This window comes from Trichomycterus rosablanca, chromosome 7 (genome assembly GCF_030014385.1).
Source record: "Trichomycterus rosablanca isolate fTriRos1 chromosome 7, fTriRos1.hap1, whole genome shotgun sequence".
NCBI lineage: Eukaryota > Metazoa > Chordata > Actinopteri > Siluriformes > Trichomycteridae > Trichomycterus > Trichomycterus rosablanca.
Genome location: NC_085994.1, coordinates 32,214,289 through 32,233,565, shown reverse-complemented (window position 1 = coordinate 32,233,565; position 19,277 = coordinate 32,214,289). Strand labels below are relative to the sequence as shown.

Below are 19,277 nucleotides of genomic sequence, written 5' to 3'. Positions count from 1 at the left end.
GTGTTCCAATTCATCCTGAAGTGTTTACTGGAACTTTGGTTAGAGCCCTCTGTAGACCGGTAAAATTCCTGGATACCAAACTTGTCAAATTATGTCTATATGGACCTTGCTTTCTGCACGGAAAAGGACTGTCTGCAAACTGATGATACATAAAAGCATACAATTCATTTTGTTTAATTAATTTTATACACCTGATGGCAATGGGTAATACTTCGCACAACTTCTGGGTATCTGGCACCAAGACGTTATCCTTTAATTCCTGTAAATTGCAAGATGGGGCCTCCATGTATCACACTTGTTTGTCTAGCACATGCCACAAATGCTCGATTGGATTGAGACCTGGAGATTTGGAGACCAAGTCAACACCTTAAACTATTTGTCTGTGATATTCCTCAAACCATTCCTGAAATTAAGGAATAATATGAGCATGAGGGGGTGTATTTGTTTTGCAACAAAGTTTACATAGGTGGTATGTGTCTAAGATATATTCACATAAATGCCAGGACCCAAGTATCACACTGCCTCTGCTAGATTGCCTTCTTCTCATAATGAATTCTGGTGCCATCTCTTCTCCATGTAATTCACGCATATGCACTTCAGCATTGACATGATGGGCATCGTCATTCACAGCAAGTTAGCATTTGCTCCCCACACTCATTAAAGAGCCTTGGATGTATTTGACTCTGTCCTAAGTTCACTGGTTGTCGTTCCACTGTATGGCAGGTACACTTGACAAGATCTGCTTCCAACTCATTAACCTGAAAAACCATGTGTACACTTGCTGCCTGATGTATCCCACTGCTTAAAAAGTTGCCATTATAATGAGATGTTATTCACTTCACCTGTCAGTGTTTTAAAAGTTAGGGCTGATCGGTGTAGTGTAGCATGCTAATATTTGTTGTCTGAACAGAATAACTAGGAATGAAGTTAAATATAGTGCTAAGAGGAAATGTAAGATGTATTTGCATGTGTTCAATATGTTATTTATGTGCATTTAGGATGGCATTTCCATTAAATTAGCCTGTGGCGCTGATGAACACTGATTATTCTGCAAATTTTTATTCTTACAATCCCCGTTTGAATTTGTTTAATAACTGGAAGAAAATGGCACCATCTTGTGGAAAGATTCCAAAATCATAAATAGACGGATAGATAGATACAGCAAGACAGACAGATAGATAGATACAGACAGACAGATAGATACAGACAGATAGAGACAGACAGACAGACAGACAGACAGACAGACAGACAGGCAGACAGACAGACAGATAGATAAATATACAGACAGATAGATAGATAAATATACAGACAGATAGATAGATAGATAAATATACAGACAGACAGACAGACAGACAGACAGACAGACAGACAGACAGATAGATAGACAGACAGATATACAGACAGACAAACAGATAGATAAATATACAGACAGATAGATAGATAGATAGATAGATAGACAGACAGACAGACAGACAGACAGACAGACAGACAGATAGACAGACAGACAGACAGACAGACAGACAGATAGATAGATACAGACAGCTATATATACATATATATATACAGTGTATCACAAAAGTGAGTACACCCCTCACATTTCTGCAAATATTTTATTATATCTTTTCATGGGAAAACACTATAGACATGAAACTTGGATATAACTTAGAGTAGTCAGTGTACAACTTGTATAGCAGTGTAGATTTACTGTCTTCTGAAAATAACTCAACACACAGCCATTAATGTCTAAATGGCTGGCAACATAAGTGAGTACACCCCACAGTGAACATGTCCAAATTGTGCCCAAAGTGTCAATATTTTGTGTGACCACCATTATTATCCAGCACTGCCTTAACCCTCCTGGGCATGGAATTCACCAGAGCTGCACAGGTTGCTACTGGAATCCTCTTCCACTCCTCCATGATGACATCACGGAGCTGGTGGATGTTAGACACCTTGAACTCCTTCACCTTCCACTTGAGGATGCGCCACAGGTGCTCAATTGGGTTTAGTCCATCACCTTTACCTTCAGCTTCCTCAGCAAGGCAGTTGTCATCTTGGAGGTTGTGTTTGGGGTCGTTATCCTGTTGGAAAACTGCCATGAGGCCCAGTTTTTGAAGGGAGGGGATCATGCTCTGTTTCAGAATGTCACAGTACATGTTGGAATTCATGTTTCCCTCAATGAACTGCAGCTCCCCAGTGCCAGCAACACTCATGCAGCCCAAGACCATGATGCTACCACCACCTTGCTTGACTGTAGGCAAGATACAGTTGTCTTGGTACTTCTCACCAGGGCGCCGCCACACATGCTGGACACCATCTGAGCCAAACAAGTTTATCTTGGTCTCGTCAGACCACAGGGCATTCCAGTAATCCATGTTCTTGGACTGCTTGTCTTCAGCAAACTGTTTGCGGGCTTTCTTGTGCGTCAGCTTCCTTCTGGGATGACGACCCTGCAGACCGAGTTGATGCAGTGTGCGGCGTATGGTCTGAGCACTGACAGGCTGACCTCCCACGTCTTCAACCTCTGCAGCAATGCTGGCAGCACTCATGTGTCTATTTTTTAAAGCCAACCTCTGGATATGACGCCGAACACGTGGACTCAACTTCTTTGGTCAACCCTGGCGAAGCCTGTTCCGAGTGGAACCTGTCCTAGAAAACCGCTGTATGACCTTGGCCACCATGCTGTAGCTCAGTTTCAGGGTGTTAGCAATCTTCTTATAGCCCAGGCCATCTTTGTGGAGAGCAACAATACTATTTCTCACATCCTCAGAGAGTTCTTTGCCATGAGGTGCCATGTTGAATATCCAGTGGCCAGTATGAGAGAATTGTACCCAAAACACCAAATTTAACAGCCCTGCTCCCCATTTACACCTGGGACCTTGACACATGACACCAGGGAGGGACAACGACACATTTGGGCACAATTTGGACATGTTCACTGTGGGGTGTACTCACTTATGTTGCCAGCTATTTAGACATTAATGGCTGTGTGTTGAGTTATTTTCAGAAGACAGTAAATCTACACTGCTATACAAGCTGTATACTGACTACTCTAAGTTATATCCAAGTTTCATGTCTATAGTGTTTTCCCATGAAAAGATATAATGAAATATTTGCAGAAATGTGAGGGGTGTACTCACTTTTGTGATACACTGTATATATATATATATAGACAGACAGATAGATAGATAGAGACAGACAGACAAATAGATAGATTAGATAGATAGATAGACAGACAGACAGACAGACAGACAGATAGACTGACAGATAGACAGATATACAGATAGATAGATGGACAGATAGACAGATATACAGATAGATAGACGGACGGACGGACAGACAAACGGACAGACCGCCATCATATATTTACATAAGCATATGAGACAGTTGTTGCATTTATATGACAGGTATTGCACAAAAAGGTTTAAGGTGGTTAAAACAGTAAATATAAACATAACTAGGAGTATCAGCAGTATTTACAATCTAATGTGTGTAGCATGATGTGATAAATTGCACAGTGTGTACAGCAGGAGATTAGTACCATCTCTGCAGTGAGAAGACTTGTTGTAGAGCCGTATAGCAGTGGGTAGAAAAGATTTCACATCGTGCTCTTTAACACAGCACAGCTGTAACAGTCTGTCACTGGATGGGCTTCCCTGTTTTTCCAGTGGAGTATACAGAGGGTGTGAGGTACTGGTTAACAGCTTGTTTAGAGTCATTTGTTCTGCCACAACTTCTACAGAGTCCAGCTTGCCTCCTGATGAGTTTGTTTAATTTGTTCAGACCACTTTTGTTGATGCTTTTGCCCCAGAACACAATATCTCCTTAATCTACTAATATTAATCCCAGCAAGACAGAGCTGATACTTGAGATTCGCCTACAAACCAAAAATGGACCAGCCCCAAGCTACCTTAGAGAACTTATCCACCCAGAATTCGGGGAAGACGAGCATCAAGGCTCTCATCTGCACTTACACCCTAGTGGTGGAACGAACTTCCCTTGTGTCCGTTCGAACAAGGGTTTCAGCAGATTTGTGCTCTTCTACTGTTGTCTATCTTAACTATCAAGTAGGAAATGTTTAATATGGAAGCACTTCTGTAAGTCACTCTGGATAAGAGGGTCTGCCAAATGCTGAAAATCTAAAAATAGCTGGTTCAGCTTACACCAGTCATTTACCAGATTCCTGTAATCCTCCTCCTGTCCATTCCTGATACACCTCATAATTGCAGTGTCATCAGAAACCTGCATAAGCACAGAGAGAGAGAGAGAGCGAGCGAGCGAGAGCAACAAACAACTCAATCCCCTAAACTAAAAGAAACATTAATGCTCATTGACATAGCCATTGTCTGGTGGTAAAACATAATTTTTTTTTTAAATGATCCCAGTTTATGGCACTACAAGGATTCTTGGCAGTCGAATCAATGGAGGGTTTTCTCCTGTTCAATACTTGGGCTAGTTGTTATATGATATAACCAGGTTCTTACAACTTTTACTTTTTTATTGCAGATAATTAAGCAGGAGACTGGCTCAATGAAGGAAAAATCCGGCCTGACGACGGAGGCTGGAAAAGCTCAAGATAATGTGAAGAAAAACCGCTACAAGGATATCCTTCCCTGTAAGTACAATTTTTATTGTGTCTTAATTGATGTGTCCCAAATGCAGAATAGAGAACAACTGCCATGTAGTATCAGAATTCTCCTAGTCTTGTGGAGCTAGACATTTTCTGTATTGAGATTTGACATCTAGAGAAACATGTATATGTTTTTTTTTTCGCTCAGGTGGCACAGCGCGATAAGTCACTAGCACACCAGCGCTGCGATTTGAACTCCCAGGTTCAAGTCTCGGCTCCGCTACCGGTCGGCTGGGTGCCCTCTAGCAGGCATAACTGGCTAATGCCTGCAGCAGACAAAATTTGCCTCCAGTCTGCTAGGATGGGAAATGACCAGATTTAACAGAGGGGTGGGGCTGTGTAAGGATCCTGGTCGCCCAGGGCGTCTGCACCGTGCACAAAGCCGGCCTCGTGTGTAATTCCATGCAGGTGTGGGTGTATAAGAAGGGATCAGTAGACTGTGCACGCATCGGAGGGAGTGTGTGTCAGTCACCCCCAATTTGGGCACCACTAAGGGTCCACAGCAGCAGATTGACTATGCTAAATTGGGAGAAAAAGGGGTTAAAATGCAAAAAAAAAGATGTGTGTGCATTTTAAGAGCTAAACTATTTCTTCCTGAGGCAGAGCTTAAAGTAAAGACAGTGAAGCAACTGAAGCAGTTGTGTTTTAAAGCTTCATCTACTGTACTAAAAGTATGTCTAAGTAGTGCACTATAAATGGTATAGTTACATACTATTTAGCACATAAGATACTGTTTGGACACAGTCAGGAAATCACCTCTGTGAATATATTTTTTGGGCAGAAATCATTAGATAACATGTCAGTTAAGTTTGGAATCATGTTTCGCAGTGGGTCTGGCTTCTTTGGAATCACTGGAAGCAACACAGTTACACACCCCAAACAGGATGCCAATCCATCGCGGGGCCTCAACCACTCTTCCCCCTCAGACATATCCAATCATGTCTGTGTGTAGATGCCCGACTGGCCCGATAGCACCATTAGGGATTCGGACCCTGGATCCCAGCGGTAGTGGCCACTGGCCAAGCGTAATTTACCGCTACACCACCAGAGCACATTTGAGAAGAACACTGCAATGAAATGTTTGTTGTTGTTTGTTTAGCATCACTGCAATAACAACTGCACTAAAAACCTCAGAGAAACTGAATCAAATAGTCAAATAGTATATTTTTTTTTAAATTGACCTTGACTTGTTTCTAAGGCTGCTTTCATGCTACATAAGCATTTTATGTTTGGTTCACCATGAGGCAGGGTGCATAGTGTCGCTTACCGCAGCATTAAATTCTTTCACATTATACGCAGCAAAACTGCTTTCTGCTGACTGTGCCACTAAACGCCATGCTTGAAATAATAAACTCTAGTAACAATATTGAATGACAGTATTGACAATTTATTCACATACAGTTTTGTATAAAATGTATTTTAGTTTATACAGGTAAGCTCTGCACTGGTTGTCATTCGAAGGCGTAGAACAGTTAAATAATAAAATTATGTTCATTTAATTAATTGGTAAATAAAATAATATTAAGGGCCAATGAAGCTGCTACAAGTGATTCCCAGATTAGAAAATTGGTATCTGAAATGCAAACCTGGTCTCTCTGTGTCACTGCCTGCTAGTTACTATGGTGTACTTTTCTCACAATGCCATGATTCTATTTTAAAGTGGAATACAATGATCAGTGCTTTGTGAAACAGTGGAAATCAGTTTCTCCCAGTCATTGTGCAAAACTATGTTGGATCTTCAAAAGGTTTCCGCACTTACATATATTTGCTGAAAAATATATGCTGAGGGCAGGGGGAGGAGTAGTAAGAGCTTATAGTCTGAGAGAGAGAGCTTATAGTCTGAATTTAGCGCCATCTGGTTTCCACCGTTTTAGACCGCTCAAAGAAGCTTTAAGGGGTAGAAGATTTTCATGTGATGATGATGTGAAAGCAGCAGTGCATTGGTGGCTATGCACTCAACCAAAAAATCTTTTGCTTTTTAATGATGGCATTATAAAGTTGGTAAGACGCTGGAAAAAAGGCATTGGAAGGTGACTATGTAGAAAAGTGATGTCATTTGTTTTTGAAATTCTTAATAAATAGAGTGAAAACTTGAGAACCATTGAAGAACCCTCGTATTTGTCTCATTGGCCACGCATTGAAAAGGTCATCTGCAAATGGGGTTCAAAAAGATCAGATAAAACTTGGATTGCAGAGGCAAGCAGTAAATATTGACGGCAAAGCAGCGGATCTGCACGATGTAAGCGACAATGCCTATCTCGATTGGAAACATTGCCGCAGCCAGCGCAAAACCGGTTCTGACACTTACCATATAAACACAGCCTAAATAAGAAATGTTTTGCATGTTTAGCGGATTAAAGAAACGGATTAAGTGGGAAGTGGATTGAATTAAATTAAAGTGATATACGTACACAGTGGCTGGTTCAGAAAGCCAGTGGGTGTAGCCTTTTGTACATTTGATTGGACACTTTTGCAAGGACTTTCCAAAGATAGGAAACTCATTATTGTTCATGGCTGGCCCCACAAGACCTGAGTGTCTCAGAGGACTCAAACAATCAGTAACAAGTTTTTTTTTTTCTCTTTTAGATGACCAAACCCGCGTCTGCCTGAGTCCAACATTACCTGAATACAGTTCAGATTACATTAATGCAAATTTTATCAAGGTACTCACTGTAATCATACTGACTTAACATTTATATTTTACACACATACTATTCAATAACTGTATTAATTTATTTAGCTTTTTTATATACACTATACACTTACGGAGCACTTCATTAGGAACACCTGTCTTAATCATACATTCATTGGCCATTTTCGTTGGTATTACTGACTGTAGCCCATCTGTTAGTCTGTACATGTATTAATCAAAAATGACCTTGTCTCTATATTATCATGGTGAATTTTTCTCAACCTGCAATAACACTTGCACATTGACATGGTAGTGTGTGCTGTAGTGGTATGAATGTATGAGGTGCAGCAGTGTTGCTGAGATTTTTACATTTTTAAACATTTACTGGCCTCACATACCCAGTTAGCACTCGTTATATGTGTACAGTCAAAAACTCGAGTTATTTTATTTTTTCTTGCACCGTGTGTGTTAATCTTCCTCTAGTATTTTATCAGTGGACTATGGTAAATGTAGCTCATATAATGGGCAATGAATGTTCAATCAAGTCAGGTGTTCATAATAAAGTGCTGACTCAATGTATAAACTCTGTGCCTTAAAAAGTATTCAACCGCTATTTCATTATCTCAGATTACAAATTTCCTACACCTACATTGTGTTTAAGTCCATTTTCATGTTTACCACAGTTTTAACCTGGTCGGGCACATGGTGGGTCCTGTTTCCTGAGAATCACTGGGCACAATACTAAGTAACACAGCCCGGGCAGGATGGCAAGTCCATTGTGGGGCCTTAGATTAGCTGTACTAATCCAGAAAAGCAAACTGGACATCTAAAAGACAATAAACAAACTTATTAGCATTGTTGACTTCATTATAAGGAACTGGAAAATGTTCAGATGGGCCAAAACATTAGGACAGCACCCAAAATGTGCATGACAATGCTGGTCAGGGATATATTTAATGTTGGGCTGATGGTAGTTGATTGTAGTTCATGTGTTAAATACAGCAGATATAATCAGAATAAAGACCTGAGTGACTTTGATAATCACATCAAAATGTCCAAATGACTGGGTTGAAGAAAAGGCATCTTCGAAACAGCAAGAAGTGCTCACTGGCAGTCACCGAATGCTGGGCAGCCAAGAGTCCATAATGCCAGAGAGTTAAGAGCCCAACAGTAGCAACTAGGCTGTTGTTCTAAATACTTGTCCAGTACTCTAATCTAACTGAGCTGCCCCAAAATAACTCAGATTGCAGATAATTTTAATAATGGTGAAGGTCTCACAACACAGTTGCAGCTGGTCATGTGCCCATGCTAACTGCTGCCCATACTGAAGGCACCTACAGTGTACATGCAGCCATCGGAATTGGACAATGAATCAATGAAAAAAGGTCAACTGGCCTGGAAAATCCTGTTTTTTTTTTTGGTATGTATGGAAGTTAAAGAACGTGCTGGTATCCTGGTATCATATACCATATACCACAGGAGTCCATCAGATGTTTTGTGTCCATGTTTTGGTAGGTTAGAGCTGTTTGACACCCTATTATGAAGTGATCCTAATGTTTTGGCTCATTATATGTACTTTTTTACATTATTCAGTTTATTTTTTCTTTAAAAAAATGTTGCATCTCTAGTTAAACACATACACACCCAAGATTGTGACAATAATTCATGTAAAATAAGCTTAGGGGATGAATACTTTTTAACTCACTGTACTCGAGATTAGTGACATCACATTAAACATAGTATGAAATGTTTGTTTTGTTCCTAATTTTAGTTGTATTGTTATACAGTAAGTATTTCGTCTTAATACCATAAACATGCAGGATCATTTGTGTCCACTAGGGGGTGAATGGAAACAGGGCATACATCGCCACTCAGGGCCCTCTGAGTAACACAGTGGTGGATTACTGGAGGATGATTTGGCAGTATGATGTAAAGGTAATATAGTAATCAAAAGGATCTGTGTGTTTCACAGAGAACACAGTGTAAAGAAATAGACTGTATAAGATACAGACAGGTCAGATAGTAAAGAAAAACTAGGTATAATAAAGTGTTGGGCTATTACGAACTACCTGATCTTCAAAACACCATAGTTTCTATAAGTGTCTGAAACTCAACTGGATAAAAGGAACACAATTTTAAAATTATCTTTTCTTAAATAGTGTTTGTTAATGGGTAATGAAGATCGCTGTTTACTCAGACTCACCCAGGTCTTCAACTCAGTTAATTAATCATTTTTAAACTCATCAAACCATTTAGTGAACTCCCAAGACCTGTAAAGGTGAATTGTCATTCTGGAAAAGAACAGTCCTGTCAGGAAATAAATACAGTAGACCCCTGACTTATGAATTTAATTGGTTCCAAAGGGCTGTTCTTAAGTCAAAATGTTCGTTAGTTAAACCTATTTTTCCCATAAGAAATAATGTACATAGAATTAATCTGTGCCAGACCTCCCAAACCACACCCTTACCTAACCTCTCTAATGTCTTAAATGGTCTTTTTTGTTATAAATACAAGTAAATTTGCCCTTAAATCCTAAATTATTATTATTTCATTCTTTATTTCAATAGTGTTGTATTTTGGAGGTGTAATTTCACGAAAGAATAACTGCCTTCTTCTCTCTTACACAATGTCCCCTCTGTCTGATACACAGTGACAGCTCCTGGCAGGAGAAATTATACAACGACAAAAAATGCTTTCTCTGCACCTTCTCTGTGGACATTTTAATATAGAATTTTACAAAATATAAAGAAAACACCGGAAAAACACCGTCCGCTGTCCAAATGTTTGCTCACTGTATATATAGAGAGAGAGAGACAGAGAGAGACGCTCGGAGTCAACCTGTTCGTGACGTCACGTGTTTAGAGAATTTCGGTTCGTAATCTGAAATTTGTTCGTACGTTAAGTTGAAAAAGATCGCTCGTAACCCAAAATGTTCGTATGGTAAACCGTTCGTAACTCAAGGGTCTACTGTACCTGCAACACAGATTAGGTGTCAGACACTTCAAAAGTACAGAGCAGGAATAATTTCCTTATGCAAAGAGTCCAGCTTTCCACTCATAATATTTAGTCGAGGCATTAATAAATCGACTGAATTTGTTTGAGTTTGAAGCAAGATTAGTGTGGATAATGTACGAATTACATTAGAAAGGGGTAGACATTTTGTCAAAATAGCATGGGGATGTTAAAACGTCACCAATTATTTATACACTGATGGGCATATTGTCACCATACAATCAGTATTAAAGCTGCAGTCTAAAATGTTATTTGATGAAACAGTGACATAGCATTATTGAGTAAATAGACAAAAATAATTTAAAATACTACCAAGCAAACTTGCAAATTCACCAAAATGCAGGGCTGTTTGGCTGGAATCGATGCATATAAATTACTAAAAATTCTAATATTTATAATACTAATTCTGCACTTTAGTTCTGAAAAAAGTTTTAAAAAAAAGTTGTGCCACTATTTGCAGTAAACAGTTGTGAGAAAAAGCTGGAAACAGAGAAATTAAATTTAAATTTTCTTTAATTCAATGTTTTTATACAAAACTCAGGGTCTGGTTTTTTTTTAATCTTCCAAAATATGCCTTGTTTTATCATTTTTTTGCACAGAAATATATTTAAACATTTGACCTTGAGGCTGCTCAGGTGTCACAGCGGTAAAAAAACACGCTAGCGCACCAGAGCTGGGATTTCGAATACATTGTTTCGAATCTCAGCTCTGCCATCCGGCTGGGCTGAGCAGCCACATGAACAACGATTGGCCTGTTGTTCATGTAGGGGTGGGGTGTTAAGCCGGATAGGGACTCCTCATAACTGATGCACTACGACCTCTGTTGGCTCATTGATGGTGCCTGCACAGAGGCGGGGAAAGAGTGCGGTACTGGGTGTCTCTCTCTGTACACAAGGTTGATTCGCATGTATGCACTCACCTAGTGTGGGTGACAAATTGCATACAGCTGCTGCCCAGATATTTCTCCTGATTCCCAAGATTTTAAAAAATATTATGTACAGTAGATGGAAACAATTATTTGCATTTTGGGCTAATTAACATCTCTCATTAAGTTTGGCACAAAGCAATGAACCCCAACACATTTTTGCCTTGGTGGATACTTCTTTTCCACCCAATCATGACATGCTCACCTGTTACCAATTTATCTGCTTATTGTGGAACGTTTCAAAACAGTGTAACTTGAATATTTTATAAAATTTTCACTCGTTGTGCCATTGTTGCAACTTTTTAATATTTTTTCAGGCATCAGGTTTGACATTTGTTTATGTTTACAAAAAACAATCAAGTCGGTCAGCCAAAACATTAAAATTTGTATTTGGGCCACTCAGATGGTACAGCGGTAAAGTACGCTAGCGCACCAGAGTTGGGGTTTTGAATACATCGTATCGAATCTAAGCTCTGCCTTTCCGACTGGGTTGGGCGGCTGCATGAACAACGATTGGCTGTTGTTCAGGGTTGGGGTAAAAAGTCGGATCATAGGTCCTCATAACTGGTGCGACTGCGGACCCTGATGGCTGACTGATGGCGCCTGCACAGGGATGAGGAATAATGCTGATGGGGGTGTGGCCCTCCGTACACAGTGCCCGTCGGTGTATGAACTTGACTCGTGCAGGTGAAAAATGCAGTCTGTACTGAGTGTACGTGCCGGAGGGGGACGTATGTCAGTTGAGAGTTGTCCTTGGTCAGCGGTGAAGGGTCAAATCAGTATAGAGGACGCATTCAGGGTAATTGGACACGACTAGATTAGGGGAGAAAATTGGGGGAAAAAAGTGGGAAAAATTATTAAAATAAAAAAAAGTTAAATAAAGGTTCAAGAGAATGAACAAATCATAGATTCTTGTTTTTATTGTAAAATGTCATACGTTTTCTTGAGGTTTGTACATATTTTATGCATTGTTTACATTATAATGCATTTAGTTTGAATTTTTACATAACTAAGTCTCTTTTTTTTGTAGGTTATAATCATGGCTTGTAGGGAGTTTGAACTGGGAAAGGTAAATGTTCTTGTGTAATTGCGTTTTGCACAGTTCTGATGATATGCCATAGCATTAATTACCAAATAAGTTCAATTTAGTTAATGATGTCTAATATCTGCTCTATACAGAAAAAGTGTGAAGTGTACTGGGCTTCTAATACTGAATCGTCCACATTTGGTCCCTTCATCATCACAACTGTAAGTATATATTAGAAAATGATACTAATCCATAAAAATACAAAAATTAAATAAATAGAATAACCATTATTAGTATAATTTACACCAATAAAACAAAACAGTAGGACCACCTGCCTAACATGCTTTCAAAACAGCTTTGACCAAGACAGCTGAAGGAATCCTGTAGTATCTGGTACCAGGACATTACCAGCTGGTCCTTCAACTTCTGTGCATTGCAATGTGGATTGTTCTTATCCACAGGTAAACGATGTGCCTGGTCATCCTCGTGATCTTACAATCTTAGAAAAAAGGGCGTTGTCAGACCAGTCGACTGTGTGACAGTCTGGTGACTGTGTGCGAGCTGTAGGTGCTTTTGATGGTCCTAAACAACCTGTGCTGTTTCGGATTTTAGATTTGTTCTGGACATACTTTAAGCCAGTTGCCTGGCATAACAATATGGCCCTTATTAAAGTCACTCTGATCATAACTGCTGCATTCAACATGCCCTATGAGGAACTACCATCAGCTCGACATTTAATATATCCCTGACTTCACATGAACAACTGTTTCATTTATGCTTTATCTACTTTTTAATTGTATTGTATGAGAGTTAAGAAATAAGGTATGTAAAAAGTTTTGGCCCCTTATGCATTTTAGTGATAAATACGGTAGGTTTGAGAATCCCTGATATATGTCTTTTTTTTTTTTTTTATTATCTATTTTTTCCCACTTTTTTCCCCCCAACTTTTATCCCTATTCTAGTAATGTCCAATTACCCTGATTGTGTCCTCTATACTGATTCGACCCTTTTTGCCACTGACTGATGACGCCACTCAACTGACTTGCGCCCCCTCCGGCACGCAATCAGTACAGCCTGCATTTTTCACCTGCACGAGCCGAGTTCATACACCGAGAGACACTCCGCATGGAGGGTCACACCCCCCTCAATGTTATTCCTCAGCCCTGTGCAGGCGCCGTCAGTCAACCAGCAGGGGCCGCAGTCGTACCAGTTATGAGGACCTATGCTCCGACTCTACCCCTAAGCCCCTGAACAACAGCCAAACGTTGTTCGTACTGCCGCCCAACCCAGTCGGAAAGGTAGAGCTGAGTTTCGATACGATGTATCTAGAAACCCAACTCTGGTGCGCTAGCGTACTTTACCGCTGCGCCACCTGAGCGGCCCCTGCTATATGTCTTGTGCAAAGTTTTGAACTACTGCTTTCTTTTTTCCTGCAGTCCTAAATTAGCCACTGACCAAGGAAACACGTGCTGTGTTAGAAGAAGTACTTTAGCTGAAATTCCTGTGTGTTGATACTGTTTTGGCAGGTTGATGAAACATTTCAGAATAAGGAAGTGATAGTGCGAGCACTGGCAGTAAGATATTGTGATGTAAGTATATTGTGCTTTTCCTTGTGTCATAAATGTCCTTGTGTAGAAAGAGTCTTACATCAAACACAAAAATTGAGAACGTGAGTGACTTGCTAACCTCACCTTATTAGTTTATTTATCATAATGTGAATTAAAATGTAACATGCACCATGCTCGATTTAGTCGTAAGTATAGTACTGGTCCCCACTTGTCACAGCCTACTCTGTTCTGGGAAGGCTTTCCACAACATTAGCAAGAAGTGTGCCTAAAAAACATGAACTCAATAATTAGAAGGTGTGTCCACATAATTCTGGCAATAGTGTATATAAAGTGTAAATGTCTCCACAATATTGTTTAGTCTTTTTAATTATAAACAAATATGTATGCATTTATAAGCATAAATAGACAGGTTTTTTAACATTTTGGAATTACTTGGATTCAGACTCAACAAACTTAGCATTAGTATCAAATATCTGTCCGATTTCTTTTGGCAAACTGTTTTCAGTTTGTTTGTTATGTCTCTGTAGTTCTTTTTTAATGTAAGCCAATTACATTAGAACATTTTTAATATTTTTATTTATTTATTTTATTAACAATGTATGTATGCTCACTATGCACTTTATTAGGTTCACATTTCTGCCATGCTCATTCATTCATTATTTTATACACTTCAACCACTATACAGATACGTTTGTGGGTATACAATTACCGACTGTACCTCATCTGTGGCGCTGTATACTTTGTTACCCCTGTATCTTATTTATTAAACAAAAGGGACTTCCATATGACCCATACTGATCAGATAATGCTTGGATCATTGACCATTCTCAGCACTGCTGTGACACTAGCATGGTGCAATGTTAATGGGATTTTAAACACCTCACTGTCAGTCCCGGTAGGGGTATAGTGATCCAACCAAAAATATAAAGAACATTATTCTGTGATCATGTGACCTGATCTGCTTATACAGTACACACACACCACCATGTCTGTTGCCTACCTCACAAATAACACCTGGTTAGTGGCAGTCCTATGAGGTCCTTTTTGATTTATAAACAGAGTGCAGGGGGTGACAAAGTGCACAGGGCAACAGATGGGCAAGTGTATACCCACAAAGTTCACCTGTATGATAGGTGTAGCAAGAGTAAGAGTAAGAGCAACATGCTGACACATGGTAGCGCATGCTGGTAACAGCAGTGCCTGAGATCTAGGGCTTTGTATCTCAGGCTGGGCTCACAAATACAGAAGGTGAATGTTAAGTGAACCTAGCCGTTGGGGAGAACACACATCAGTGCACCCTTAGTGGTGGTCCCAAGCCGGGATAAAAGAGAAAAATCAAAACAAATATGCAGATGAATGATCTGTTGTGGTTACCTATAACTGGGACAGTGGTAGCCTAGGGAGCTTTGGGCTATCAATCAAAAGGTTTAGGGTTCAAATCTTAGCTCTGCCACGCAGCCACTGTTGGGCCCGTAACCCTTTTGGCTCCAGGGGCGCCGTACAATGTCTGACCCTGCGCTCTGAGTTTAGTGTTAACACGTTCTCCATTCTTTTCTAATTGAAGTGAACTGTGCTGTAGCCTACTGGTAAAGGTACTAGACTAGTAATCAAAAGTTTGCTGGTTCAAGCCCCACCACAGCCAGATTGTTACTGTTGGGCCCTTGCGCAAGGCCCTTAACACTTAATTGCTTATCCAGTATGGTGCCGCAGTATTGTAGGTCGCTTAAATGCCGAAAATGTAAAATTATTGCCTGTAACTATCCCACATATGCTTCAGACGGTGTTTAAACTAATAATCTTCATCTCAGAACTCATCTCCATGTGCAGGAAACTCGCGTCGTGTCACAGTTCCAGTACATGGCCTGGCCGGATCACGGAATCCCAGATACAGCGGACAGCATTTTGGAAATGATGAAACTGGCTCACGTCAAACAGGACAACCACCCTGGACCTATGCTCATCCACTGCAGGTCTGTCTCTCCTAACACACACTACACTCTCTTTAATTAAACCATCAACTGCTTCCTAAGCCACACACACTCACCAGGACTGACTGTTTCAAACTGCTTTGACAAATGACCCATCTGCCCATGAAAATTCATCCCTCTCCTTGTCACCCAGCTCTGGCCTGTACCTCCTCGACTCCATGCATTTAAATCTCTGCATTTGAATAAAGTGTGACATGTTAAATATTCAGCACCTGATGTAGCCCGGTGACAGCCAATTAACTCTGCTTCTGCACAGATTCACTCATCAGCCAGACGTTTTAATGTATGAGAGACATTCTGTCTGCCAATATGGACGGCAGAGCCTCGGGGCCAGGGCAGGGGTAGGAAACGGTTTGATTGTGTTGAATGATTGAACTTGATTGCATTTGCTTTTTGTCAGTGCTGGCTGTGGAAGAACTGGAGTGATTTGTGCTATTGACTATGTCAATGACCTGCTAAATGAAAAGGTATGAAACTGTCTTGCACCATTTCAGTTATTTTAAATAATCATGTCTTTACCAGTACCTCAATTTCTTAAAAGGAAAGTCATGATATTATAACTATTTTTGGTAACTATATTACCCTGATCCTCACTATCTATGTGGAAACTCAATGCAGAGGATGGGAACACACCCTGGATGGGCAAATCAACCAAAGAGCAATACACCCACACTAGGAAGAACAGCCAGACTACCTTCTTAGTGTATTTGGGAGATGGGAGGTACCTGAGTACCTACAGAAAATCCATGCAGATACAGATAGAACGAACGTGCAGCACCCACACTACTTGCTAAATAATATGTTGGACGCTCAGGTGGCACAGTGGTAAAACACGCTAGCACACCTGAGCTGACATTTTGAACTCGTCGGTTCAAAACTCAGCTCTGCCATCCGGCTGGGCTGGGCGGCTATATGAACACTGTTTGGCTGTTGTTCATACAGGGGAGGGAAATGCCAGTTAGGGACCTCATAACTGATGCAATCACGACCTCTGCTGGCTGATTGATGGCGTCTGCACAGAGTAGAGGAATAATGCGTTAATCAGGGTGTGTCTCTTCGGACACAAAGCTGATCCGCATATGAACTCTCCTCGTGCAGGTGAAAAGATGCAGTCGGCTACTGCACACGTGTCGGAGGGAGCGTGTGTCAGTTCGCTCTCCTCAATCAGGGTGGGGATCAGCACCAATAGAGAGGAAGCATAATGCAATTGGGAAAAAATTGGATGTGATAAAAATCGGGAGAAAAGCATTAAAAAATAATAACATGTTGCTTTATTTTATTGATTTCAATACTGGGTAATTACTGGGTAAGAGAGAGATGGGTAAGGGTGGGATGCCATGCTATGAATTGACACCCTGTCCATGATGCATTCCCGTCTTGTGCCAAATGTTTCTAGGTGGTGCTGGACCTGTCAAGTGGTCGGTGCAAATTTTCACCTCATGTCATTGTCACGTTTTACCATCACTTTATCCTGGTCAGGGTCGTATCCTTGGTCATGCCTCTCTTTTTTGGACATAGCCAATCATGTGTGTATGTTGATGCCTGACTGGCCGATAGCACAGCTGTAACTTGATAGCAGCCCTTGATAGCAGTGATAGTGGGCTTGCGTAATTTACCACTGCACCACCAAAGCACCATTGGTGCAAATAAATAAAGGCAATATGTAAGTACACAATACAAAATTCCAAAGGTTTGTTTTGCAAAGGTTTGTTTTTAAGTTGTTTAGGGTTTTATATTTGAAAACGGTGCTTATGTAACATCTGGAAGACAGTATATTTGAACTCTCATACTCCCCCATTCCCTACCCTCACTCAAACCCACCCACACACCCTTAATATTATCCCCCCCTTTGTATCATGGAGAGATGAAAAATTACACTGCATGATATGGAATTTATTAAGCATCACAGTCCTGTTCAGTCAGTATAACCTTTGCAATAATGTATTCTGGAATAGGGTCCTACATCATGTGGAAGAGATCTGAGGTTCTCCTAAGGGAAAAGCATTATTTCTCAAGTTCAAGTGAACAAGATTTCCTGTATCCATCTATTATATGTTGGAAGAGAGGCATGCTTCCATTCAAGTAAAATGGCTCGCCTTTAAAGTTAAGTGGTAAGTTAAGGTTTTGGAGGTATTCCAAGCAGGGAAGTCAGGGGGTTAGAATCGAAATTGCAGCCAAGGTTGAAATATCTGAGCCCAAAATGTGTAAGGCGGAGGCACATCCAAAACATGTAAAGATGGTTTGCAGGAGACTTACACCAACCAGCCATAACATTAAAACCACCTCCTTGTTCCTACACTCAATGTCCATTTTATCAGCTCCACTTACCATATAGAAGCACTTTGTAGTTCTACAATTACTGACTGTAGTCCATCTGTTTCTCTGCATGCTTTGTTAGCCCCCTTTCATGCTGTTCTTCAATGGTCAGGACTCTCCCAGAACCACCACAGAGCAGGTATTATTTGGGTGGTGGGTCATTCTCAGCACTGCAGTGACACTGACATGGTGGTGGTGTGTTAGTGTGTGTTGTGCTGGTATGAGTGGATAAGACACAGCAGCGCTGATGGAGTTTTTTAACACCTCACTGTCACTGCTGGACTGAAAATAGCGCCCCATGGACAGCGTCCTGTGACCACTGATGAAGGTCTAGAAGATGACCAACTCAAACAGCAGCAATAGATGAGCGATCGTCTCTGACTTTACATCTACAAGGTGGACACACTAGGTAAGAGTGTCTAATAGAGTGGATAGTGAGTGGACACGGTATTTAAAAACTCCAGCAGCGCTGCTGTGTCTGATCTACTCATATCAGCACAACACACACTAACACCCCCACCACCATGTCATTGTCACTGCAGTGCTGAGAATGATCCACCACCTAAATAATACCTGCTCTGTGGTGGTCCTGTGGGGGTCCTGACCATTGAAGAACAGGGTCAAAGCAGGCTAAAAAAAGTATGTAGAAAAACAGATGGACTACAGTCAGTAATTGTAGAACTACAAAGTGCTTCTATATGGTAAGTGGAGCTGATAAAATGGACAGTGAGTGTTGGTAAAATTGGCTGTATGAAGCACTTTATATTGCATAAGGCCATGCCTGGTGCAGACAGATGCCGAATGAATCTGGCTAAGGGCAGCAGCCCACTCCCCATCTAAAAAGGTAAATCATAAATATCTGATATATGACACTTTGGATGGATTCAAATGGATTTAAATAAGGTAAAAAATGTGTCAATAAAAGAGTCAGGGGCGGGTTTGGAAAATAAGGGAGGAGATCTTTGGGCAAATTGTGTTTGATTTCTAGATCGAAGAAGAAAAAAAGTGTTATCATTATATAAACCATTGATTGTTGATACACCACTGCCTGCCCATTTGCGAAATTGGCAAGTCTGAACTTGTAGGTAGAAACAGGTGTTTTTTTAAACTGAAGCTCTCTGAAGGCTGCACTGTTTTCTACATTACAGCTAGATCTAGACATCGGCAGTGACTGGGTTG

The 19,277-nt window shown here is 40.6% G+C and overlaps 1 protein-coding gene across 1 annotated transcript in view; it reads left to right on the top strand.

The window, feature by feature from the left end:
* The first annotated feature begins 4,287 nt into the window (after positions 1–4,287).
* ptpn18 (protein tyrosine phosphatase non-receptor type 18) overlaps positions 4,288–19,277 on the top strand; it is a 43,212-nt gene continuing 28,222 nt past the window's right edge. Inside the window, exons 1-8 of the mRNA XM_062998587.1 lie at positions 4,288–4,615; positions 7,217–7,293; positions 9,102–9,197; positions 12,230–12,268; positions 12,379–12,447; positions 13,753–13,815; positions 15,622–15,764; positions 16,183–16,249. Of these exons, the coding sequence (XP_062854657.1) occupies positions 4,531–4,615; positions 7,217–7,293; positions 9,102–9,197; positions 12,230–12,268; positions 12,379–12,447; positions 13,753–13,815; positions 15,622–15,764; positions 16,183–16,249 (639 nt within the window). The 5' untranslated portion in view covers positions 4,288–4,530. The remainder of the gene's footprint in view (positions 4,616–7,216; positions 7,294–9,101; positions 9,198–12,229; positions 12,269–12,378; positions 12,448–13,752; positions 13,816–15,621; positions 15,765–16,182; positions 16,250–19,277) is intronic.